This window comes from Tachysurus vachellii, chromosome 16, assembly GCF_030014155.1.
Source record: "Tachysurus vachellii isolate PV-2020 chromosome 16, HZAU_Pvac_v1, whole genome shotgun sequence".
Classification (NCBI taxonomy): Eukaryota; Metazoa; Chordata; class Actinopteri; order Siluriformes; family Bagridae; genus Tachysurus; species Tachysurus vachellii.
Genome location: NC_083475.1, coordinates 7,837,334 through 7,864,181, shown reverse-complemented (window position 1 = coordinate 7,864,181; position 26,848 = coordinate 7,837,334). Strand labels below are relative to the sequence as shown.

The 26,848-nt window shown below is 39.0% G+C and overlaps 2 protein-coding genes across 3 annotated transcripts in view; one reads left to right on the top strand and one right to left on the bottom strand.

The window, feature by feature from the left end:
* Positions 1–26,848, top strand: part of syn3 (synapsin III) — a 98,506-nt gene that overhangs the window by 40,184 nt on the left and 31,474 nt on the right. For both annotated transcript variants that reach the window (XM_060889851.1, XM_060889850.1), the window contains exons 5-6: positions 2,161–2,317; positions 3,326–3,415. In XM_060889851.1, coding sequence (XP_060745834.1) covers positions 2,161–2,317; positions 3,326–3,415 — 247 coding nt within the window. The remainder of the gene's footprint in view (positions 1–2,160; positions 2,318–3,325; positions 3,416–26,848) is intronic.
* LOC132859219 (metalloproteinase inhibitor 3) lies at positions 3,654–16,420 on the bottom strand. Its single transcript, XM_060889889.1, has 5 exons — positions 16,116–16,420; positions 10,180–10,262; positions 9,339–9,450; positions 7,916–8,037; positions 3,654–6,415 (listed from the first exon to the last, which is right to left on the bottom strand). Exons 1-5 carry the CDS (start codon positions 16,237–16,239, stop codon positions 6,218–6,220), a joined length of 639 nt encoding a protein of 212 aa, XP_060745872.1. The 5' UTR covers positions 16,240–16,420; the 3' UTR covers positions 3,654–6,217.

The following is a 26,848-nucleotide window of genomic DNA, read 5'->3' as shown; positions in this document are numbered from 1 at the left end:
GCATCTCTGGAAAATTGTCCCTAGTGTGTGATTGCGTGAGTGAATGAGTGTGTGTGTGCCCTGCGATGGGTTGGCACTCCGTCCAGGGTGTATCCTGCCTTGATGCCCGATGACGCCTGAGATAGGCACAGGCTCCCCGTGACCCGAGGTAGTTCGGATAAGCGGTAGAAGATGAATGAATGAATATATATATATATAAGTATATAATGATTCTTAAAGCATTCTTCATGCACAAACTTGAAACTCAACGTTGATCTAATGTGTTAGGTGGAAATTTCCGGAATAAAAAGCTCTATGACTCTAAGGGTGACAAAAACAATTGAGAACCTCTGTATAACCCTACATACTGCTGTTTTGGCCAAATTCCAAACGGCTTCCTATTCACTATGTACGCTAACTACATCGGACAGGAGCTAATGGGGCTGGAGAATGTATAGTGTACAGTGCAATTATATTCCTGATTTCAAATGAATTCAACCACAGAAACCACAGCGTCTCCTTTTAGCTTTGCTGGCTTTTTAGCAACATAATTAGTTGAATTCAGTGGAGCATGTAGAACCTGTGATGCTTTATGTCCCCATATGTATAGCACATGCCAAAAGCAGCTCAGTGCCTGGATATCCTGGAATGTGTTTTGCATTTGATTTCTTTTCCAAATGTAGCTTTGTTTTTTTTTCCACATGTCAAGGGTTGAAGTAAAAAATGTCTGAGTTGTAAGTTTGGCTTTAAAAAGTGTGAAGAATTTAAAGAAGACAAAATAATACTGTTTCAGTACAGATGTCTCCAGATGTGTGGACACATGTTTGGGCTTGTTTTTATATCTTGATGTGGCCAAGATAGAAATGTTGGCATTAATGATAGGAATACCTGACAGTTTTGCCCTTGAGGGGATATTTGGCTGGTTTCCTCAGGAAGAAACCTGTGGTTTAAAAAGAAGCTACAGATTTTATTTAAAAGGACAAAAGGTTAGTGAGGTTAAGGCTAGATTTCAGTGCTGTATGGCATTAATAATCTGCATTAAAAATTCTGTCCATTCTAAAAATGGAAGGTTGTGACAGGGATAGTAAGACAGTCCGGTGTGTGTGTGTGTGTGTGTGTGTGTGTGTGTGTGTTGTGGATAATGCAGATCCCAGCTATTTGCACTTGTTAATAAACCTCTGCATACTTCTGGGACTCTTCTACCCGGTTGGTGAGGTGGATATGTAGCACTGAGTTCATCACTACTTAAGCCTTCCCAAAATAGGCTGTGTGTTTACCACTGGCTCTGTCCATTACAACATTCAACCCTCACATGTCCCCCCTCCTTTATTTTTACCCCACTGTTTTAGATCATGGCTTGTTTTTAACTCTTTAGAAGCCAAGAAATGCACAGTATACTCTCAGAGCTGTAAGATTGTGTAGTCTTTCATTAGTATTTCTGTTTTTATCTTTTTAACAGCCACATGAGGGTATAAATGACCCGAGTCTCTACGTGGTGTAGGAACTGTGTTCGTCTGTGCTTCAATCTGAATATCTCAGGAATGATTGGTTGAAAGATGTATATGGACTTGATCCAGACAGGGTCAAGGTCACATGTCTGAAAAAGTTTTTCTTCAGGATTTCCATCTTGTTGCCTTACAACGATTAAGTTGAGAAACTCAACGCCTGTTTTCTAGATGATTGATAGAGGTTTACTATCTGAATGGGACACGTTGAATTAGCTTGGGTTGGTGGTTTGATTCCTGCGTCTTTCCTGTGTGCATGGAGTGTGCAGGTTCTGCCTCTGCTTAGGGGGTTTCCTCCAGGTTCTCTGGGTTACCTCCCCTACTTGAAAGACGTGCTGTAGTCTGATTGGCATCTCTAAATTGTCGGTAGTGTGTATGTGAGATTGTGAATGTGCCCTGTGATGAGTTTCCACCCCGTCCACCACCTCGCATCAATATTTTTGCCATCTGACTGTATTGAAGTGTGTAAGAATATTTCACGTAAACAGATTTGTGACATGAAGAACGCGGATCAACAAGTTCTCTATCTATGCACTTCTCATTGTTTTTTGTGACACACCACCACCGCAGATTTCATTCCAAACTTCATTCGGGCTGTGGGGTTAAAAAGAAAGCACACAAGGGTTGTTATGTAATAATGGTTCTTAATGACAGCGTGTCCTTGTTTGTTTTGCAGGTCCTTTAAACCAGATTTCATCCTGATTCGCCAGCACGCCTACAGCATGACCCCGGGAGAAGACTTCAGAAGCCTCGTGATTGGTCTGCAGTATGGAAGTGTGCCAAGTGTGAATTCCCTGCACTCCATCTACAACTTCTGCAGCAAACCCTGGGTTGTAAGTGACTCTTTAGTGCTTTACTTAACCCTTCTGTGGTGCTCTGAAAGTGTTTGTTGTAAATCATATGCATTTGCAGATATATTTTTGAGAGCTGAATTTCAGAGCCAGTGACTGCAGCAATCTTTTATTTCTCGTGCTTCCGTTGTTACTCATCACCTGAATTTATAAATCAGTTCAAATGAATGAATATTAATTAAACCATTGTTCTATTTCAATCGTTTTTTTTAACATTTATGCCACCGAGGACTTTATTACAGTTTATTTAGTTCAAATTCTAACTTTATCATGGAAACGTTATCTAATTTTTAATTACAAACATTAATCATAAATGTTATTTATTTTGTTTTGGGATTGAGATAAAGTCAAAGGCCCGTATTCATAAAAATTGTAAGAATGATCTCAGAGAGCTACTAATTTAGCTTAAAAGGTTTCTAACTAGAAATCTTATCCTAAGAGTGATTCAGGACCAATCACAGAGCAACTCTGAGCAAGGAAAATACAAGAACTTTTATCTTAGAAAGGAGGCGGGGCTAAACCACGTTACTAGGTATAACACATTCTGTTAAAGTCTGTGATTGGTTGTCCAATAAAAATAATAATAAGAGCGCTTTAAAAATATGGTCTTTTATAAGCCTTTAGTTTTCTCTATGTTAATATATTTGAGACTATATTGTGTAAGGATTACGTTCGTGACCGATCATATTAGAGATGCGCTAACATCTGTAAGTTATAAATGTAAATGTTAATGTAAACATCACTGACAAAGCGCAGATGTTATCTCTAATATGATTGGTCACAAAAATAATTCCTACACGATCTGATCTCTAGCAGTTATGAGCGCTTTTTAAGGGTTAAGGTGCATTGTGAATAACTTTTAACTTTACTAGGATCTTCTCTTTTATTTCAAGGGGAAACGGCAACATTTCTAAGTATTTCTTTGATTAATAGCTCAGAATTGCAAACTTTTTTTTGTTTGTGTGTGTGTGTGTGTGTGTGTGTTTGCAGTTTTCTCAGATGATCAAACTCTACCATGACTTGGGACCAGAGAAATTCCCACTGAACGAGCAGACTTTCTTCCCTGACCACACACAGATGGTGAGTGTCCACATCTTATTTATTAAGCTTCCCCACTGAATCCCAATCCAGATAAGGTTCACAACAGACCACAGACATATATTCAGATATATTTCTGACTCTGATCAAAATCCAGAGTGAGCTAACCGGATGGAGCTAACACTATAGGCTGATCTTACTGTAGATGATGGTTTTATTGTATATGTGAGCTGTGAGATCTTGGCATTGATTCATACACAAGTAAGAACATACACGAGTGTACAAGAACCAACTCAATGTGTTTATTTAGACATAAAATCTGATATAATATACATACACTTTGCCCGGATCGAGGCACGTATTCGTTTGATTTAAAGTATAAACATACATTTTGTTAAATAGGACATGTTCACAAATGCAATTTTCATTAAATCTTTATTATAAAAATATAAAAGAGAAATTAAAAATCATAACATTTCTGTAAGCTCCTACAAAGAAAAGTAATTTCCCCTTACAACTCAGTGCACACACACACACACACACACACACACACACACACGCACGCACGCACAGTACATTTAAAATAAAAGCCTTGATTGTTCTATTAATTATATTCAAGACACGATTGACTGAAAGGTGTGTAAAACAGACAGTATAAAGTGATGGAGACTAAGATGCCTCATGTTTTTTGAATATGGATAATTACAGAAATTAATAAGGTGTATTTTTAATTCCAACAGCAGTAGTTCTTTATAATCTTGAAGAGTATTTGTCTGGTTCAATTCATTTTATCAGTTGCATCAGGGTTCCGTAAGATGGCCTTGATTTTGCTGTGAATTGTTTATTTTTTATTTGTTATGTTATTATTATTTTAAACTAATGTTCAGTTCTTAATGCAAACCTTCATTGGAAATGGCATTTCATGACTGAATAGTTTCTGTTGGAGGCATCTTGGTCTCATATAGAGGAATGAACTGAAGATACTGTGAATACGGTGAAGATGAAAAAGACCAAACAAGAGCTTAGTAACGACGACGACGACAACAGAAATCGACGATATTTGCATCTGTCCATTTCAAACAGGTCAATATTTTTACAGAAATTCAAAACTTATACCAAAACTAAAACCTCTTATTGTACGGTGTACGGTTATGAAAAGACACTTTGTTAGTACCAGCCAGCTCATTTTCCCAGGAGAGAAGTACCGTCAAATTAACATGAATAACATTGCCGTCGTTGTATTACTTTTTCTTCAGAAAAATACCAAGTGGCACAGACTTGACTTTGGGTTCTGGGATTTTGTCACCTTTTCTTGTAACACACTATGGGGCAGTTTAGTTCTCAGTTAAGATTAAGCTCAGTTGTGAATACAAATCAGTGCAGGGCAGAAAGCTGATTCTGTTCTACACCACGGAATAACGTTCATCTAAAGCATTAACTCTCTCGGTTCTCTGAATGCGACAGAGGTTTTAGTCAGGTCATCTTTATCTTAGCTTATACCATAACGAGCGAGAGGAACAAATGACAAAATGAACTAAAAATGCTCTGTTCATAAAAATAACTGTTCCCCACAGAGTGTGCTATGCGGATTGACCTGTAAAAAATATACATTATAACTCTGTTATCGTTCGTGACTATTCGAACAAATAAAACTTTGAATGCAGAGGATTATATTAGGAAAAGTCGGAACAACTACAGCACAAAGTCGGAGGCAGGCAAAAAGGATCACTTACAGTATAAATAGATATTATACAGCATACATGGTGGATCTATACAGTTAATCATATCGTTCTAAATAATAAAAAAATAACACTTGACCAGGAAAACTGCTTCGGAAAGAGGAGCGGTATTGCTTTCGTTCATTTTTAACGTCTGAACGGATCGAACTGTAAGTATGATACTGTACTGAATATCACGGCAGATCGTTGTGCTCTACATTGTGCTGTGTTAAGTGATGCTGTGTCTGGCACCCAACCTTTTCACAGTAACACTTATTGCTTTATATATGTATGTATGTATATATACATATATATATATATATATATATATATATATATATATATATATATATATATATATATATATATATATATATATATATATAAAAAAAACATAAAATGGAGTGATGGAAAAATGGTTTTATCGCCAAAGAGGCAGCAGTTTAGAAATCTTGTTTAGTGCAGTCTCAAAAAGAAACAATAAGATGAGGTGAGAAATTGCCAGGGACTGAAAAAAAAAAATCTACAATTAAAATGTAATCGTCTGAATATTAAAAGTTCTCGAAACTTAATCACGAAACACGAATAGAAAGTGAAATATGGCATCGGTATACATACCAATAAGAGGTATGGAAAAAATAAACACATCTTGAGTTTTAGCGTGTCATGAAGAGCGAACGCATGGAGAATTTTCTAGATGTTTCTGTCTGAACCCAGTACATCATACTGTAGGTCACATGGTACGTTCGGCTGTACTCATGACACGAGTTCTAATCGCTGATAAGGACTGAGAGCTGTCGTTTACCCTGATTCATTTCCTGTCTCTCCGTCTATCCCTCTCCTTTGAGGGGATTCACTGCTTGGTCTCTGTGTGTCTCTGCAAATATGTATGTAAATATAGTATGCGTTCAAACACAGGTATGATTTACCTCTAAAGTGCTACCACAGGCATTCATATCAATATCATTGTCATTCGGCATGTATTTTTGTCCTTCCTCTATTTTCTGTATATTCTGGAAACAAGGAAGGGAAACTTGTAGAGGGGGGGAAAAAAAACAATGATCGGTTTCATGGGTAGTAGAAAAAAAGAAAAAGAAAAAAAAAAAAACAAGACTGATGGGATTTTTCACGGGTCCGTGGTGTTTATGTTGGTTTTGTCACGAGAGGTCATGCCCCGGTACCAGCTGCAGTAGCCCTCTTTCTGCTGGATGCAGGCATAGTGACGTGACTGGTATCCAGGATAGCCGAAGTGTGACAGCATGTCCGTCCACAGGCACTCGTGCTTTGAGGTCACGAAGCAGGGCAAGAAGTGGCAAGGCTTAATCTATACACAGACAGGAGAATGATATCCATTTAGATCAGATGTGGAAAAGATAATCAAGCCTTTTGGCATCATTTCAGTGTGTGTGTGTGTGTGTGTGTGTGTGTGTGTGTATGTGTGTGTGTAAACTAATTCACTCCAGCTTTAACAGTTTATAAATCTCATACAAGGTAATCAATCGCTTTGATATTTTCAAATTTCCACTTGATAATTAAACTATTAGTAAACTTAAGACTTAAGATTTGGAGGTTTTTTTTTACTCTTAATAGTTGAGATCTAAAACGTAGTGAAGCTCCAGTAAGATATTTCAGTAACTACAGAACTCACAGAACAGCAGGGACAGTAATTATGGTCCGGTTTGATGCTTTTTATAGTTTATACAGTAGTTTGTTTATTACATTTCCTACATGCTATGATGACTTAATTTGCCATGTACACACAAACCATGATACCCAAACTTTATTACATTGTGTGTGTGTGTGTGTGTGTGTTATTCCTACGACCAGCACACAGCCCTCCCTCCTTTTAGTTGGTATGTGTACTATTGGCATAGAACCACTCATTAAATCGAATTGCTTAATTGTTTTTGCCCAAGCACCCCGTTCTACTGGGTGGAAAAGATTCTGTGGTGCACACTGTAATTTAACTGACTGAAGATTTATCTAGTTATTCAGGAGAAAATAGATCAAATGTGTGTGTGTCTGTGTGATTGTGTGTAAGTATGTATCTGTGTGTGTATATCTGTATGACTGTGTGTATATTTTTATGTGTGTATATATATATATATATGAGTGTGTCTTTGTGTGTATATCTGTGTGTTTGTGTATATCTGTGTGAGTGTGTGTGTATATTTATGTGTGTGTATGTGAGTGTGTGTGTGTTTGTGTATATCTGTGTGTGTATATCTGTATGACTGTGTGTATGTGAGTGTGTGTGTATGTGAGTGTGTGTGTTTGTGTATATCTGTGTGTGTGAGTGTATATATATGTGTGTGTGTATGTGAGTGTGTGTATATCTGTGTGTATGTGTGTGTTTATGTGTGAGTTTGTATATCTGTGTGTGTGTGTATATCTGTGAGTGTGTGAGTGTGTGTGTGTATGTGAGTGTGTGTATATCTGTGTGAGTGTGTGTGTATGTGAGTGTGTGTGTGTTTGTGTATATCTGTGTGTGTATATCTGTATGACTGTGTGTATGTGAGTGTGTGTGTTTGTGTATATCTGTGTGTGTGAGTGTATATATATGTGTGTGTGTATGTGAGTGTGTGTATATCTGTGTGTGTATGTGTGTGTTTATGTGTGAGTTTGTGTATATCTGTGTGTGTGTGTATATCTGTGAGTGTGTATGTGAGTGTGTGTATATCTGTGTGAGTGTGTGAGTGTATATATCTGTGTGAGTGTGTGTGTGTGCGAGTGTGTATGTGTATATCTGTGTGAGTGTGTGTGTATTTGTGTGTGTGAGTGTGTGTATATCTCAGTGTGTGTGTGTGTGTGTGTGTCCACTCACCCTACAGTTGCAGCCCAGTTGGTAGCGATGGTTCATTCCTTTTTTCTGAGCGAGTGACAGACGCTCCCACCTCTCGTTAAAGTTGCAGAGTCCTGTGTAAACCTTTCCCTCGTACACGCGACCTAGGATGTAAAAAAACAACAAAAGAATGATTATTAGCGCCTCATCATATGCTATTTGATGCACAGTAAGGGTTTTGTTCTCATTCCTCTAACCCATTGCACATACAGATTTCCCTTAAGGGTTCCTTAAACACTACAAGTCTGATATGCAGCACGTTTTACGTCCTTGCTCTGTGCCATTAGATTAAACTACCTCCCTCTATGACGGATCATGATTCTCCAAAGGTCCTTTAACAGTTATTTTTAGCTTTGCGCTGTTTGTGGCTTATCGCCTATGACAGGATCCCGAACTCTGCAACAGGTGCACAAACCGAGCTTTGCAGCGCAGTGGACTAAAACCGTGACCGTGCACTCGTCCCCATGAAGTAGCTTATCCTTACGGCCAGATTATTTTTCGACGCTCGCCTGGAATGAGATCTTATCGAGGGGCTGCTTCGAGTGGAGTGTTCTGTGACAAAGCATGTAAACATGGCAAGCAAATGCAGTGCTGTCAAATAAGGACTCTGACACCTGTGCCAGTGACAATGAGACCCAATTCTGGACCCATACCCAGTGTATACTGTAAAGCTGTTGTGTGCAGAAGGAGGAGAGGTGAACTGTGTAGTGTGTGATGGGTGTGAGACTCTCTCCAGCCAATCAGCGACAATCAAAACTGAATGTCTTTCCCTTTTCCTTATGCAAGAAGGACTCTCGGTCCTCGTTGTCAAACCGACATTCGTGCAGTGGAAAAACAATCAAAAATATTCTGCTGTTGTTTGTTTTCAGGAAGTGAAGCATTGCTCGTTTACGACGCTTGAAAAAGATGCGGTCATGTGCTATAACACTATAACACTAAAATAAGTCCAATCTGCCCTTCCTGCCAACTTCCTGCCAATTGTTAAATGCATGCAGAGAATTTTTTTGCACTGAAAGGGCAAACCGCTGGAGCAAGTTTAACTTCTCTGGGGAACGTCAACAGTCTGAAATTTTGCCTCTTGGTCATGTGTGTAATAGAGGATGTTTGCTGTGTGTGTCCGTGTCGTTTGGTTTAGTGGGAGAGTGCTTTTAGGGCAAACAAAAAGGCTGCCATTAGCGACCTTGCTTTTGTAGTGCGAGGCAGGCGCTAGACAGGGGAAGTGAAGAGCATGCAAATGGATGCTTAGTGCTGAGACTGTGAGTGTCACTTGTTCTTACGTCGCACCGTTCCTGTCACTCACGGCAAAATAGTTCAGCAGTAAAAAGACCTTTTTTTAAAAAGAACCCATTCAATCTACGGCTCGTTCTGCTGCACAGGGGTTAATGATGCCGTGACCGGAACTTACCTGTAATCAAATACTGGTATTTGTTAATGTCGAACTTGACTCCACACAGGCTCTCTGAAGCGTCTGTGTAAACGTGCTGGACATGCTGGATTTTGTTGAATCCTTTGTACATCTATAGGGACCAAAAGAAACCATTAAACAAGGTTTTAGTTGTATGTACAGTAAAAACTACCCTGAAACACATCACAGCATGGTATGGGCTTTAAGACGTGATACAAGAACCAGACGTGTGTGTTTCAGACGCTCGATCAACAGCAGGTACAAAAGTGTGTTCTTACTCTCATACAGTACTCTATTTACTGAAATAATATTCTGCAATTACGTATATGTGTATTATAATATAAGCGTGTGAGCGGCTGCAGGCTGCAACTGTGTCAGTCTCGAATTTGTGTTGTTTTAGTTGTTTTCTCCCTGTTTCATTACAGACAATGAACCAAAAGCCTCCAGAAAGAGAAAAGGTTTTTCTTAGAGCTGTGTTGTATTCATTTAATTTATGTGTCCACAATACAACAGGACATCCCTGTTTAGATTTGCCATTCTCAGTAAACCATGGATTGAGAGGAAGAGACATGGCCTTCAAACTGCCTCCAAAACCTCCATCCAACCCCCATATGACTTTATGAGAAAGCTATTAACTAAGAACCTTAGTTGAGCAAGACATCTTTTTGGCTGTTCGTTATAACACGGTTAAGATTGTGACAAATTGCACAAACGCAGGGTTTACTTGCCAAACCATGAACTCAGCAGTATTACTATATTGTTACTACTACAAACTGCTTAACGAGCATGTTATCGCTCCAATGTAAGTTAGATAAAGCCGGTGTCATGTAGGCTAACTTGCCTTCATCTGCTTGACTGTGTAGCGCATGGTGCCAAACGGTCCATCGTTCAGCAACTTCTTCCCCACCACTTTGGCCCGGATCACTGCAAACAAAATCACAAAAGCACATGTCCTGGTTATTATCCTGTAGACATCTTTAGCTAGTTATCGCCGAACATCAGGGATAAACAGGAATTTTTGACATACTAGCTTCCATAGTAGGACTTCCGTAACTTCATGAAAGCAACTGTTAGTAGTTTTTGCTCATTCAGTACTTGTTATGCACTGAGTATTTTTATAATAATCCTTATTGTCTTTTATGGTACAGCGAAGCTTGTTATACAGGTCTAACAACAAGCTGTTAAAAACACGGCACGCACAGGATCTGCCGCGTTTTAGCATGACAGATTTGACAAAATCATGATCTCTACCAGCCTGGATCAAAAAAAAATAATTGTCAAGAATGTTATGATAAAAAAATCCTGTACCAGATCTTTAACGATGAACTATTGTATGTGTGCAAGGAAAACAAGCAGTAACATGTGCAGGGCTAAGCAATGAGTTCGTGTGCGATTTATTCGTATTTTGCATCGTCAAAGTGGGACATACCGACTAGATGTCTCTCTGAAACAGAACTGCCTCCTCGGAGAGCACGGAATGAGGACATGTCAATACTCTGCCATCTTGCTCTCTAATCCTGCCCTGTGCAAAAGGATTAAACGAACCAGTGCAGCCGGTTAAACAGCCTCAAGTCTGTACAGAGATCTGATTTATTTGTCTTATCAGATGGACCCATATAAACAACGGCAAAATAGGGATCGTAGACAAAACATCTGGCTCGGTCCACGCCTTTCCAGACTGTTGGAAATGCCTGACGCCATTAGTATAGGAGGCAGCTAACGTGATGGCTCATTTGCGGAGATGAATAGGCTTTTCCTGTAGTGTCTGATTATACACTGTCTCAGAGGAATATCAGCTCTTAAACACCAGGCAGCGTGTGAAGTTCACCTGCTCCTTTCAACCAGACAGAGAGGAAGAGAAAAGGGAGGAGGTGCCGGAGAAAGCTCGCAGTAACGGGGGATGTTTGTTATCTTTTTTCCCCCGTAGGAATTTCCTTCCCACATTTCCTTAAGGCTTGCATTCCACAGGCTAAGCCAAAACAGAAAGCAGCCTGACTCCTCCTGTCCAGCAGAGACAGAAGGTTCTAGCATCTTCTTCCAGCATCACTGGTCATCTAAGCTCACCCAGTAGATTAGATAAAGTGAAAGAAATAAAGTCACTCAAAGCCAAACCATCGGTGAGATAAAACCAGCGTGAGATCGGCTTTGCCTTGCATTGGCTTACATCTGAAGACACGTCATTGGACATAGTGTTCCACAGTATCACAGTATCAATGTCTTAAAAGTACATTTTGTGTCTATTTGCCTCCAGTGAGCTAAAACATACGTAGTAACTCCTGGGTTCATTCTAAATGTTCATGTTTCTTGGGATTTGTATTGGTTTTAATATAACAGCATACACTTTCAGATCCCCCTCTGCCTTTATCCCAGGCCTCATTCATGCTTAGGGCCCTCTGAGTAAACAACTATAACTTTATAACCACCTGCCTTTATATAGTTCTGCCAAAACAGCTGTGACCTGTCAAGGCACGGACTCCACAAGACCTCTGAAGATGTGCTGTGGTATCTGACGTCAAGATGTTGGCAGGAGATATTTTAAGTCCTGAGTTTAAGTTGTGAGTTTGAGCCTCCATGGGTCAGACATTTTGTCCAGCACATCCTACAGATTGCTCGATCAGATTGAGATCTGGCGAATTCCTAGGTCAAGGCAACACCATAATTACACCACTATTTGTCCTGTTCCTCAAATCATTCCTAAACATTTTTTGTTGGAAGTGAGGAAGGGAGGGACCGTAATCCTGCTGAATGACGACACTGTCATTAAGGAAGCATGTTGCTATGAACGGGTGTACTTGGTCAACAAAAAAGTTTAGGTGGTTGTGTCGTGTCAAAGTAACACCCAGATGAACGCCGGACACGAGGTTTCCCAGCAGAACATTGCCTGGAGCATCACAGTGCTTCTGCCTTCGTCCCATAATGCATCCTGGTACCATCTCTTTTTAAGGTAAGATACATACAGTACATGCACCTGGCCATCCACATGATTTAAAGAAAAACATGCTTTATCAGACCAGGCTATCACTATCTTCCATTGCTCCATGGTCCAGTTCTGATGCCCATCGGTGATGTTTTCTGTGGTGAACGGAAGGCAGCATGGATACTTAACTCCATTCAGGAGGATACATGGGTCTGCAGCTACACAGCCCCATATACAGAAAACTATGAGGCATTGACACCTTTCAGAAGCTCAGATGGGCTTGCCATTTCTCCCCACATGCATCAATGAGCCTTGAGCATCCATGACCCTGCCACTGATTCACTTCCATGGACGGCTTTTTTGTAGATACTAGTCACTGCATAAAGAGAGCACCACCTGTTATTTTGGAGACTTGTTACACTAACGGTCATGATAGTAATACGACATGGAAAACGTCCTGTACTGTAAATGCAAATTTTTAGAACATGTATAACGTATCTACTAGATATTTTACACACTCTGAACATTCCATGTACGATTAGACAACATTTTAATATAAAAGAACTCTTAATGCGGACTATTACTGAGATTTGGTGGACTGCCTACCCTGATTGTTTGCTGCACTGTAAATCATACAGAAAAATAAAAAATACAAAGAGGACATAAAGGGAAAATGGATGATTTGCCACCTTTTGACTTTCAGGCTGAATGATGATCCTTGACCTTTTCCCTTGTGTTTGAATAGATTGTGTGTTGCCTAACGTTCCACTCTTCACTTGGCTTTGATCCAAACTTGCATGAGTGCTCTTGCCAGAGACGGTCCATATTTGGTGCAGTCCGGTCTGAACCACATCGCTGCACACAAAGCCCCTTGCTCCAGCACCTTGGCTGGGATTCTTTAACATGAATTAAATCTCCAAGACCAAAGTGTAGGGCAAAACACTAATCTGGTCTTAAAAGAAGAATCTCACATTGAATAGACTATTTCAGCCGCCTTTAGTTGGTGCACAAAATCTCTCTCTCTCTCTCTCTCTCTCTCTCTCTCTCTCTCTTTCTTATTTATTCCAGCGCTACATGCATTCTGAAAGTCAGACGATTTATTACTACAGCATTTCTTTCAACACATGTTTGAGTGAAGTTATGTTGGACCAGAAATATGTTTACACATGCAAAGAGGATGCATGCTCTGATTCTACCTTTGGTGCATTTGCCAAAAGATTTCGAAAAAAAAAAAAAAAAAAAAAAAAAGCTTGTGAATGTTATATTTTGCTATCCGGTAACAAATTCTGCTATTACAGTGATAATGTAAATAGTTATACTAACTGGGCAGATAGTTAAACTTAAATCTCTGTGGGGAATTTGTTAATAATAACAAAAGGGATTTTCTTCTTGTATGCTGTCCGTTGCTTGCAGCATCACAGACAAACTGTTTGTCAGAGTCTGAGTTTTGACAGGCAGATTAATCAGCAATGGCTGTGACCATGTTGGAGGAAATTGGGCCTGACCAGACTCAGCTTCAGCGCTAAGGTTACCTAAAAATAACAAGTGCCAGGATCCGCTTGGTGTTTCACAAGGAGCCCTACGGAGCATCAGCGGTTAACCACGGTCGGAAAAATGTTCTCTATCATAGGGTTAAGAAATGGAATACTTCCTGTTTGAATGGTCATGACCTTTTAGCTGAGTTTGCAGAGAGAAACGTAGGAGCGAGCGAGACGCTAGTAGAGCTAAACAGTAGAGTTAAACAGCATTCACTCACCTTACACAGAACCTGGGACACTGTTGTTAACATCTTCTGTCTCTTATACTTTGTTTCTGACATGTGGGTCTTTATACGTTTATTCTTATCGAGTTGTTATAACTATTAACCTATTTAACTGCTCGATTGAATCGAATGGGTTTCATCCAAACCTCAATAACTCAAAAACAAAAAGACAACAATGAATAATGTCTTTTTATTTAAACTTCTTCTGGTGGAAAGTTCTGCAAAAAAAAAAGCACCAGGGCGCCAATAAATAGCCAAAATATTATCATGCACCATTATAATGAGCCAGTCTTTTAAAGGTTATATTATGTTCATAAAATAAATCTGTACTGAGGGAGTCAGTGGAATTTATATTACAGTTAAAAGGGTTCCTTGGCTGCAAACAGCTTCAAATTTGGAATTTGGTCCTTTTCTCCAGGTTATTTGCACCAAGTGACAGTTTTTGAGTATGAAGAACACACATATAGTTACAATCCTGCTGGCAAACCTCCTAACACAACTTTAGACTTTATGGGGCCTTCAGGATTTCCTTTTTTTTCATTAGAGCGTTTTCCCTTAACTTGAAGCTTAGCATGAAGACTCCTTTAAAAAGGGTCAGAATAAATTCTTTGGATGGCTTTTGGAGGTTTCTAGGATCGTAGAGGAAAAGCATCACTCTGTTGTAGGGGTCTATGGACTGGTTTTACACCGTAGTATCGTGATGCAACAAACTGGCCAGAAGCCATTTTTAATGCGAACTAGCGACTGAGAGTGAAGCAGCTGTTAGCTATGAGAATCATGTGGTCTTAAAAACTTCAGCTATGTTTAAGTTTATCCAAATGATGTAATGTTTTATGTAAGAAAAATTTGTAAAATCAAATTATTGTTTTAGGACAATTCTTGTAAATGGTGCCCAATGTGGATGTCTTTTCCAGACAATTATTTCTGACTCCTGATTGCAAGGGTGGGTGTATATAAACTCTGTAGCTAGCTTGTGTGGATATAGTAGCTTGTAAGCGTTAATTAAACAATGCATTAGCTTATTAAACAAAAACACAACATTTATTTAAGCAGACACACCGAACAAAAGCTGACTGAATTGACAATTAAAATGTTGACATCGTACCATTAACACAAATTGTTTTCTCTCATCCAACATGAATCGATAATCTATTTTAAAAACTGTGAACCAGGTTCAGAATTAAAACTGGGTTCGAAATCCAGCCATGCGTGATTTCATCATTTGATTTTCGTCATTGGATACTAGAGTTATTTCTCCCTGAAATAAAGTGCGAACACGAGATTTTCTACACCATGAGCTGGTCATAATTCCAACTAGCCGTTAGATACTTGCTTGAATTCAATTCACGATAGAAACGATGGAGTACGTTCTCTTAATTCCCGGTGTATGCAAATGGTTCAGGATCTGAGATTATAATCTCAACACAATTCCATCCATACGCCTACAATCTGATTGTCATGGCTTAATAATACTGTGGTCAAAGCATTAAAAAATAAAAAAATAAATAAATAAATATAATCATCATCATCATCATCTTAAAATCAGTTTACTTGTTTATAAAGGTTTCTATCTGTTATAACTTGAATGCAAGGATGGATTATAAAATCCCAGCACTGCTTGTTCAGTGTTCCATTGATATGCATTTCTTTGACATGCATGTGTTGATAAAGGAGCAGCGGACTATTGTGACGGGTGTGACACAGGTAAGATGCTCGGCCCGCTTTATTTGTTCGGGGGAGGGAAACAGAAAAAACACGCGCGCGCACTCGGTGTCCGTGTTGCCATGGCGACCGTTAACTCTTCCCTCCCTCCGGCTAAAAAAACACGCAACTTTTCCTAAGTGCGTAGTGAGCGAGTGTAGTGCGTAGGGATGCGTTTGAAGCGTCATTTTATTTTTCTTTCTTTTTAACAACCTGATGAATGAATCTCGCACAGCAAAACAAATAAATAAATAAATAACACACAAATTCTACGTGCAATGAACCCGGCGCGTGCCTTTCTGTACCGTGCACTAACTTTTTGTGTGTCCTGTAAGTTCAGTTTTAAATGCACACTAAAGTTACAGTTAAGGGCAGAGAGACAGAAAGCGCTTCTTACCGACATCCGAGCTGCAGAAGGCGTCCTGCGGGTGCGAGACCGCGCACGAGCAAGCTTCCAGCTCGTGAACGCGCAAGCTGCCGAACACGTACAGCAGGCTGAGCAGCTGGTAGACGGATCTCATGTTCTATTCTTTGTTTTATTCGCGTCGAATCGGTTCTTGTCTTTCTCTCTCTCTCTCTCTCTCTCTTCCTTGTGCGCGCGCGTCTGCTCGGGCTGAGTGAGTGCTCTGTGTGAGCGCGCGCCGCTTGGGTTATAGTTGGCGCAGCTGTGTAACGCCCCCCACAGGCGGCGCGGCTATCAGCCAATCACAGCGCTGATGATGCCATTCCAATTAAACACGGCATTGGCATGACGTAGTGTAAATTAACTACATGACTTTCTCTGGGATTTGGAAATTGTGGCATGAAGGCCATGTGCATAATTGTGGCCTCACTGTGCATAATAGTGAAGTTTGTTACCCTACACTGTGTGCACTGTGTCTCTAATACAGCAAACACTGAGGCACATTTCAGCTCCATTACTGTTACATATTCATACCAGTATACTATGTGGAGTGGGAAGCTGGGTGGATAAACCTAATAACTTTAACCACAAAAAATGCCATAGTGAACAGTCAGACATGAATAATATATATAAACATTACAGTAGTACAGTGTATTATATTATTAAATATATTATTTAGTATATGTGTGTGTGTATATAGTATAAATATATTATGTAGATAATATATATATATATATATATATATATATATATATATATATATATATATATATATATATATATATATATATATATATATTACAGCAGTACAGACAGTGTATTATATTATTAAATAGATTATATATTGAGTCAGATCTGAATAATAATAAAATTACAGTAGTACATTGTATTATTAAATAGATTATGTAGTAAATATATTATACATTATGATTACAAATTATGCTAAATATATATTATATTATGTAGTAAATATTTTATATATTATGATTTCATATTATGATACTATATTATGTAGTATATTATGTAGATATGAATAATATATACAGTATATATAGTATATATTACAGTACTACAGTGTATTATATTATTAAATATATTAGATATTATGCGATACAAAAGTGGTTGCAGTAGATTGAGCTATTTTCTGACTCTTTTCTTCACAATTAATATTTTGGCTATTTCTGATAATAATTCCGAACGTCTCTGAAACTCGACACACTCAACGTTACTGGCAGACACACTATATGGTCAAATGTTTGTGTTCACCTGAGCATCACACCCACATGTGCTTCCTAAACATCTCATTACAGATTTATTGCCCCAGTGTTTGCTGTCATTATGCTGTTTTAATTGTATCACACAGAATAGACAGACTTGAGTTAAACAGTATATTCATTTTTTTATGTGGTATATTTTTCTATATTGACATATTTATTACACTGTGGTAAAATAAATAAAAGTCCCAGGTGGAAAAGTCTAAGTTTTACAGCATCAAGAAATTAGACAATTAAAGAAAGCTATACAGATATGAAAAAGTCTATAAGCTGTGTACACTTTATACACTGTAATATATATAACTGAAGACATTGTATTATCATTCATTCATTCATCTTCTACCGCTTATCCGAACTATCTCGGGTCACGGGGAGCCTGTGCCTATCTCAGGTGTCATCGGGCATCAAGGCAGGATACACCCTGGACGGAGTGCCAAGGAATCGAGGACCCCGACCCTGGAGGTGTGAGGCGAACGTGCTAACCACTAAGCCACCGTGCCCCCCTGACATTGTATTATACATTTAGAATTGTATATTTTGTAATATACTGTATCACACCTCCAGTGTTGCCTCCCCCCTGTGTGTGTAGAGTTTCTCCCTGTCCTTTATGGGTTTAATCCAGGTACTGCAGTTTCCTCCCTGGTCCAAAGATGTGTGTTGTAGCCTGTGTTATTGTATTCTGTGACGTGTTGGCACCCTATCCAGCATCCAGGGTGGGGTGTCCCCCACTTTTTGTGACCCTGTATAGGCTAAGCGCTATAGAAAATAGTTTGTGGTGTTGTACAATTTTGGTAAAAGTATGCTAATATGTGGTCTGACACACGTCTGAGGAAATGCTGTGTGAATTTATATATATTTTCTTTTGAAAGATTCTCTGATGCTATCCGTAACAGGTACGGATTCACAACCTTCAACATTTAATTGGATAAACAGAGCTCTGTATTTGTATTTGAGACTGAACTTCAGGCAAAGCAAAGAAGAAATTTGTTTGCACTTATAATAACTCATAATTTGCCACATTACTGTTTCTATTCTTTTACCATATCCTTGAAAGCAGACTCCCGATAAGGTAAATTTGCTGTGACCAAACCCCCCTTGAGCTTCTGCTGAAAACCCGAAATTCTTGAATTAATCAAATTAGCTTTAATCCTTTTTGTTTTATATAAGTGGTTTGAAGAGTAGAGCAGATATATCATTTGCTTAGATACCCTTATCCAGGGCAACTTACAATTATCACCTTTATGTAAATGAATGCTTAAGGGCCTCGCTCAGGGGCCCATCAGTGGCAGCGTGGTGGTCCTGGGATTTGATCTCATGACCTTCTAAACAGCGGTCCAACATTGTAACCACAGAGCTATCGTGTACTATAAACATGGCTTTCTTATATTTGTGTATATCACTATTGTACAGTAGGATCCAACATCCCTGTTGTTTTCTGTCATTCTTTTCTTTTCTTTTTTTTTATTTACTTCAAAACCCAACAACCAATGATGGAGCTGCTTCATTCAAACGATTTCCGGAAGCATACACGATTGTGCGAGCAGGAAAACAACTCAGGAATGTTCTTCATCTTCTTCATCGTCATCGTCATCTTCTTCTGTCTCATCTTATAGGCTTCTCTGACTCGTATAAACCTTTGTTGCAAATTATCCTTTCATACATGCCTTCTGTGTGGACATAAGTAACGTTTCCTGAACCGTTCTGAGAATTGTTACAGTACCATAGTAACTACCATATCGTATACTTTTGTAAAAAAAAAAAAAACATAACGCAGCATGGATTGAATAAGCAAGCTCAATTCTGAGAACGTTTTATCTTCTAATTCACAGCGTACATCCCATTAGGCCATCTCTCTCACATATGACCCTGCTCATTGAGAAGTACAAGAGGAACACAATGGTACGTTGCCACATTCAGATGTGAAATTGTGCAACGCAGATAACTTTGCAAAACGATCAACAGCAGTTGATGCTCATGCTTATCAACATCACACAGCAGTTTCCTCAGTCATGCTGTGTTTATTCTGAGCCCAGCTTCTCATGTACTGTACATTACTGTTCAACATCCTGTAGGTATTATTTCACATTATTTCTACGATTATATGGTCCAGAAATATCTTATATGTGTGCAACACATTGCATTTAAACAGAAATCAGCATCAGTTCAGCATTATTACTATTACCTGAGTGCCCTCTGTATTCACAAAAAAATTTAACATTTTCTGTTTAATTAAATATGTCAAATTATATGCACAAAATATACAACACAGAATATATTAATTAATATTATCTTACTTCCAAGACATAGATTTACACTGCTGTCAATGGTTTTACTGTAGACTATAGCCCATGCACATATTTTGTCTGTGAATCACTGTTTATTATCCAGACACACGTGAAGTTAAGAAACACTTCACGACCTAATACGAAAAAAAAAATAAATTTTAGATCACCTTTTTTATTGCAAACAACAATATATAATTACGGTAATATTATTATATTTATTTTCATATATTTTCATTTATATTTAGATTCATATATTTTCCCTCAGGCATCAATAAAGTCTATCTTTCCGTTCGCCTCTCCATATTTTCACCCATCTTTCACACCTATTGTATTTATATTTAAATGTAAACCTCACATTAAGTCATTTTCAATCATCAATTTCTCCTCTTTTTTCCTTTGTTGGATGATCATATTGATATTGATTATGTAACGTGACCTTTTAGCAAGGTTTAACCATGTGTCAGCTGTAACAGAGTTCAAGACCTGACTCAGTGTGTAATTGTAAGTAATTATTGCAACATTGAACTTTATTGCTGTGCTGCAGACGGTCAGCGATATTTCGACAACGTGTGAGAAAACCGAGTGCAAGGAAAGGGTACTGCATTTAGAGTTTAACGGCAGGGCTCAACAGATGCTACATGTTTTAATTAGCTTTATAAATATTTCCTATATGTCATTTTTGGACATAGAAGTAAGAGTGAGGTTTCAGGTCGATTATCTTGAATCTGTCACTTACGCCAAGATGGCGTTCATGGCGCGTCAGCCCTGTTCTCCATAATATTCCTCTTAAAATTTTACTTAGAATTATTCCTGTCATTATTCACCCACCTCGGCTTTCTCCGTGTGTCAGCAGCACTCGAGCTGGATCGTTGAAGGCATCTTTGATCTCCGAGGCTGCTTTTGTCTGATAACATTTATTTATTTTATTTTTTTACATAAAAACACCAGGGCCATTCCTAAAAAGGCAATTCAGGCGTATCCCAGGGCAACAGCCCCCACAAAAGGAGCTCTCCATATTAGAGAAGATGAAGTAGGTTAAGTGGGATGTCAGATCAAAACCCAAACCACTCGGCTTGAGCTTTTCCGCCCAGTCTAACATTTCTCCTGTACCGGACTGTAGTCCGCGGTCGGAAACGCCATAATTGCTGTATAGCTTTATCGTGTAAGACTGACGAGTTCTTGAGGTGTGACAGCACGGAAAATTCCAAGTACACATATGATGATGTTGATAAGATGGAACGAAACCTTATTTTGTGTATTGAGTCATAATCAAGGGTTCAAAATCAGGTTAAAAGAACAAGCTCTTTTTTCCATTGTAACACAGATATGTTTTAACTTTACATCCAGACATTTAATATGTAAGCAACTACATGCTGTATTATTCCTGGGGTTCAGGACATATCCGAAATGTATGTGTGGTACTGTGCAAAAGACACCATATATATGTTTTAGATAGATAGATAGATAGATAGATAGATAGATAGATAGATACAGTAGATAGATAGATAGATAGATAGATAGATAGATAGATAGATAGATAGATAGATAGATAGATAGACGGACAGACAGACAGACAGACAGACAGACTTATTCCATTGACTTCCGTTCATACACATGTGAATTCTGGAGACAAGAAACCCAAGCTGAAGAATTTCAGGTCTATTGATCTCTGACCTGCGAGTCTATAACATTTGTATGAAGACATGTGACCAACAGAATATCGACACACCACGATGTGACCTCTTTAGAAAAGTCAAAATGGAGGAAGCGCTGATTATAGTGGTGTAGCACCGTCCCGTTTTATACAACGCAGCTTGCGGTGTTACTGCGTACAGGAACAAACGGTATATTTTAACCTTAAAACAAATATTTACTGCTGTAACATTCTCACATACTTTGTGGTTAGTACAAAATGACTTTTTTATTATATTGTACATGACATGTGGATGAAAAAACCCAGCACAATGGTGGGTGATGATATATCTGGTTGCCTCCCACATACGCAATGATCTCAGGAGAAATTTACAAACTGGAAGTCTAGTGAGACCATCCCTGAACATCTGTCACAGCTGTATCCTCTCTTATAAATAACCTACTGTATAGATCTGTTTTTACTCTTTAGATCTGGCAAGGCCTTTCGCTTGCTTACTCTAGTGTTATCCGTTTTTCTAATTTCTTTTGTTTTTGCTCTTTATAGCATTATATATATATATTTTTGCATAAAATAATCGCTTTTCCCGTCCTTTTTCTTTTCCTAACTGACTTCATTTCTCACTTTATTTTATGATTAACGGCTAATAAAAAAAACATTTCATTGAAATTCATAGAAGTTTTTTATACTGTATAAAGTGTATTATTATTATCCGAACTACCTCGGGTCACGGGGAGCCTGTGCCTATCTCAGGGGTCATCGGGCATCAAGGCAGGATACACCCTGGACGGAGTGCCAACCCATCACAGGGCACACACACACACTCTCATTCACTCACGCAATCACACACTACGGACAATTTTCCAGAGATGCCAATCAACCTACCATGCAGGTCTTTGGACCGGGGGAGGAAACCGGAGTACCCGGAGGAAACCCCCGAGGCACGGGGAGAACATGCAAACTCCACACACACAAGGTGGAGGCGGGAATCGAACCCCCAACCCTGGAGGTGTGAGGCGAACGGGCTAACCACTAAGCCACCGTGCCCCCTATTATTATTATTATTATTATTAGTAGTAGTAGTAGTTGTAGTAGTATTATTATATACTATTACTGATGGAATGTGAATGGATTGTCTTCAAATGTATTCAGTTTTTGTGTAACAATTAAGACTGTTGTCTGATCTGGAGGCATCCCAAAATTAGGCTCATCTGTTTCCAGTAAAGTGTGGGAATGGCTTCAGTGTGGGAGTGAAGAATAACCGGGGGAAAGACGAGGCCAAACAGCAGGGAAAAATGACAGGGTGGGCAATAAGGACCTAAGGGAGGAAGAATAAGTGCTAGTGACTCACTGCCATGAAAATAGTACAGGTCAGTGGGTAGTGGGTTATATGCGTCAGCCCCCGGAGGACTGGAGGTGGACCTCAACAGGGATCTCAAACAGACTAAATATAGACGTGAGCTTGGAATCTCCCTTGTTTGTCTCATTACTCAGTTTGAGGCTATGCATTATGTCATATAGGTTGAAAGGTTTTATACCAATCACTGCTATAGTCATAGTAATAAGGTTTATAAGGTGGGTCCATCATAGACGTCACACTGATGGTGGCAACATAAGAAATATCGTGGTGCACTCAAGGGTAACGTTAATAGGATAAAACAAGTGCAGTGAGATCGTGGATCGAACATCAGGGATCTGATCTCTGTGGATACATCCTTAAATCTGGCATTGGAATATGATCATTCATCTAAAAAATAATAATCTAATGCAAATTTTAGCCCATTTTTGTTGTCTTTGGCTCTTTCCATTAGTCAGCAATCACTCTTCACCCACATTGCTGACCGCCACTGGGTGTATTTAAGGTCACTCAGATGAACATACTGTTCAGTTTGGGTTTTACAGACAGGAATATCCCATTTTGTGCGCCTCAGACACGTGCACTATAAGCCTGGGAAAGAGAAGACCCCATGCTACCTAAAAGCATCATCATTAATACTGATAGGAACGTTTGGAGTTCTTTTATGATTCTTAAACTTTCTTTGCCCTGTTAGATTTTATTGCATTTTACCCAAACATTTATTTGGATGCCTTTTTTTTAAACTGTTATGGCTTTTCAGGCTAAAGTTTAAACAGAATCTTCCTATCTCCATGGAAATCAGTAGGTGGATGTAAACATTGTGTTGACAGAAGCGGACATGGTTATGGTTCGAGGGTCTGTTAATGGCTCTGTCGTGTACCGTATACGCTGAAAGAAAAGAGTATGTGGTCAGTTAGATATAAGAAAACATATTAGTTATATTTTTTTAACCAAATTCATTCCCTTTCTCACCTACATTTCTTAAACTGCATTTAAACAAGCTTGTAATGACTAACGATCGAATGACGTGTTCAGATAGTATTAACGTAAACCAGGTACATGGTGAAATATCGTGAGGATGTTGGTGCTCATGAGAGCTACAGTATAACTACAGTGTTATACTAATAGAATAGTCTAGCGGTCCTGCGTCTGTTGTAAAGCACCAGTGTTGTGGGATTGATTCAGGTATGAGCTCTGGGTTCAATTTTATTTAGATCTTTGAAAATATGTGAGCAAGACATATTGGATCTGTAAAAATGAGTTGTGTTAATGTTACTCGCTTCACTCACATGGAACCAATTCAACAGGCTTTTTTTTAGTGTAGAGGGTATTGGGATTTTGCCAAATGATGTAATGTGATGATACGGCGTCTTATTACACGTTCGAAAGCTGTCGTGAAGCCGTCTTTGGAAATCTATTATTTTCTTTTCTTTTTTTTTTTTTTGTTTATAATATAAAGCTCCAGTGATTTCACCAGAGTTTTGGAACTGGAGAAGATGAAGGTGTCACCTTGGTTTTATTCTGGGATACTAGAGAGCTTCCTCTCTCGCTGTCACAGGGGCCCTGAGCAGGGAAACTAACCACAAACTGTGTGGGTACAAGAGGTTTACTAGGGTCTAGGATTATTTTAAAGGTTATTTAAACGCTATTCATAGATGCGATAAACCTGATTTATGACATACGATGAAAGATGTTGGTTTGATAATGACGATATGTTAATACTGTATGTGACAGTCTTGAACACGTGTTCACATTATGAGTGAGTAATATAAACTCAGCTGAGAAAAGATGTGCAGTTCTTCAAGGGATGATCTTAAATACACAGATCTTATAGGTTTTACAAGATCATGAATTGACCAAGCGTTCTACACGAATCATAATGTAATGAAGTGTTTATCGTTCTTGTCAAATATTTCTGACTTAGTTGTTATTGACAGAGAACATTAATTCATTCATTCACTCATCTTCTACCGCTTATCCGAACTACCTCGGGTCACGGGGAGCCTGTGCTTATCTCAGGCGTCATCGGGCATCAAGGCAGGATACACCCTGGACGGAGTGCCAACCCATCGCAGGGCACACACACACACAATCATTCATTCACACAATCACACACTATGGACAATTTTCCAGAGATGCCAATCAACCTACCATGCATGTCTTTGGACCGGGGAGGAAACCGGAGTACCCGGAGGAAACGGAAGGAGGCGGGAATCGAACCCCCAACCCTGGAGGTGTGAGGCGAACGTGCTAACCACTAAGCCACCGTGGCCCCCCCGACAGAGAACATACACTTGCTTAAAGATCACTGTTTCACACTGTTTCTTTTTTTACAATACGTTGACTCCATAAGTATTTATACCATAGTCAGTTTATATTATATATCCCTCTGTCTTATACTACACCCATTATGTTCACTTTATAAGTTGCATTTCATTGAAGTGAACCAGAATGAACACTAATGTTAACAATATTAACAGCATTTATGTATGTAGATAATGATGCAACAAAAACCCTTGGAATGTCTCCTGATTTTGATTTGAAAGGAATCTCTGTATTGGACTGAAGTAGATCAGGTAGATCCATGGGATTCTGGTCCATGTCAGGGCACCATGCACCTATACACATTAACCAGAGCTCAGGTTTGACACGGGGAATTCAGGAGCGGCAAACCATGGAAATTATCATTTCAATTTCCTTTTAGTTTACCCCTTGTAAGTCTGATACAGAATTTTGTATCTTTTTTTGTTTTTTAATGTTGGCCAGAAATGCTTGATTTTTCTGAGGCTTTTTTCAAACTTTTTGTGATGCAGCTTGCAGACATTTTTGTGTTTTGTCACAGAAAACGTGAATTGGTTTAACTGCAAGCACACGATTCTTTTTTTAACCTCCTAGCAGTGAAGACATACAGTATCTCTAATGACTTTCTAGCAGAGCTGTACTCATGTTCACACATGGGAATGGAAGAGACATGTGGCTGAATGTGTGTCAGATGATGGCGTCTCGGTCCAAATCTGCAGAAAATGTACTTTGCTTTAATGTCTGCCATCACAAAATCACAGAATCCTTAAACACTTAAGTGACTGCCTTGTGTTTAAACACACTTTATGGTTACTTACTTGCTCACCTCCCAAGTGCTGTAGTTATTATTGCCTTAAACATAAATACAGGCTCATATAACATCACCAGAGACTGACTGTATACACAATAATATTTGGTCCCAGACAATGCTTTTGTCCTAGACTGAAAGGAAGCCATAGGTGACTTCTTCAGATTCAGTGCTGTTTCACCAGCCCATAGTTTCTAACAGCCCAGTCTCGCATGACCGCAAATGTATACAAAATACGGTTTAGTTATAACAAGACTTCCTATACACTATAAGACTTACTATACACTTCCTGGCAGGACACCATACACAAATCCCACAGCAAAGAGAAGCTATGGCCCCAAAAATAGGCCGTGATGTCTGGATTTGTGCTTAACTCTGAAGAGGTCACAAGTTCTAAGTAAGGGAAAGAAGTAGCACTTTGTGCCTACTGTTATTAAACCTTATTAAACCAAATTACTTAACCACCTGTTTACACGGCTGAAAAAACTGGAAACGGTAACACATTTTCAGTAATATTCAGTATAATTTTGAGATTGCTTAGTCATCTGGATCATACTAACTAACTTCCTTTACATATTAATTACAGTGACTAATCTGCTGACCAGTCATCACTGATGAGCAGATTAGTGTTGTCGCATCTGTTCTCACTTTATTACTTCGACAAGTAAAGAAAATACTTCCAGGCGTTTCTCCATCTCCAGAACACGCCATTTCTTAGGAATATTCCACTCAGGAATCTCACAGACCGGAAAACAGAGGTCTCTAACTCACATCCTTAACCAAAGGCAGATGAGAACTGAGTCCTGTGTAGAAATTGCAACAGGTTATTAGTCCTGTTCAAGGTTTTTAAAGGCATTTGCTTTTACAGGAGGAAAAAATGGTCCTTTCTGGGAAAAATGTGACATGGCACTTTCGGGGGAAGTCGTGGCCTAATGGTTAGAGAGTTTGACTCCTAACCCTAAGGTTGTGGGTTCGAGTCTCCGGCCGGCCACGACTAGGTGCCCTTGAGCAAGGCACAGAACCCCCCCCAACTGCTCCCCGGGCACCGCAG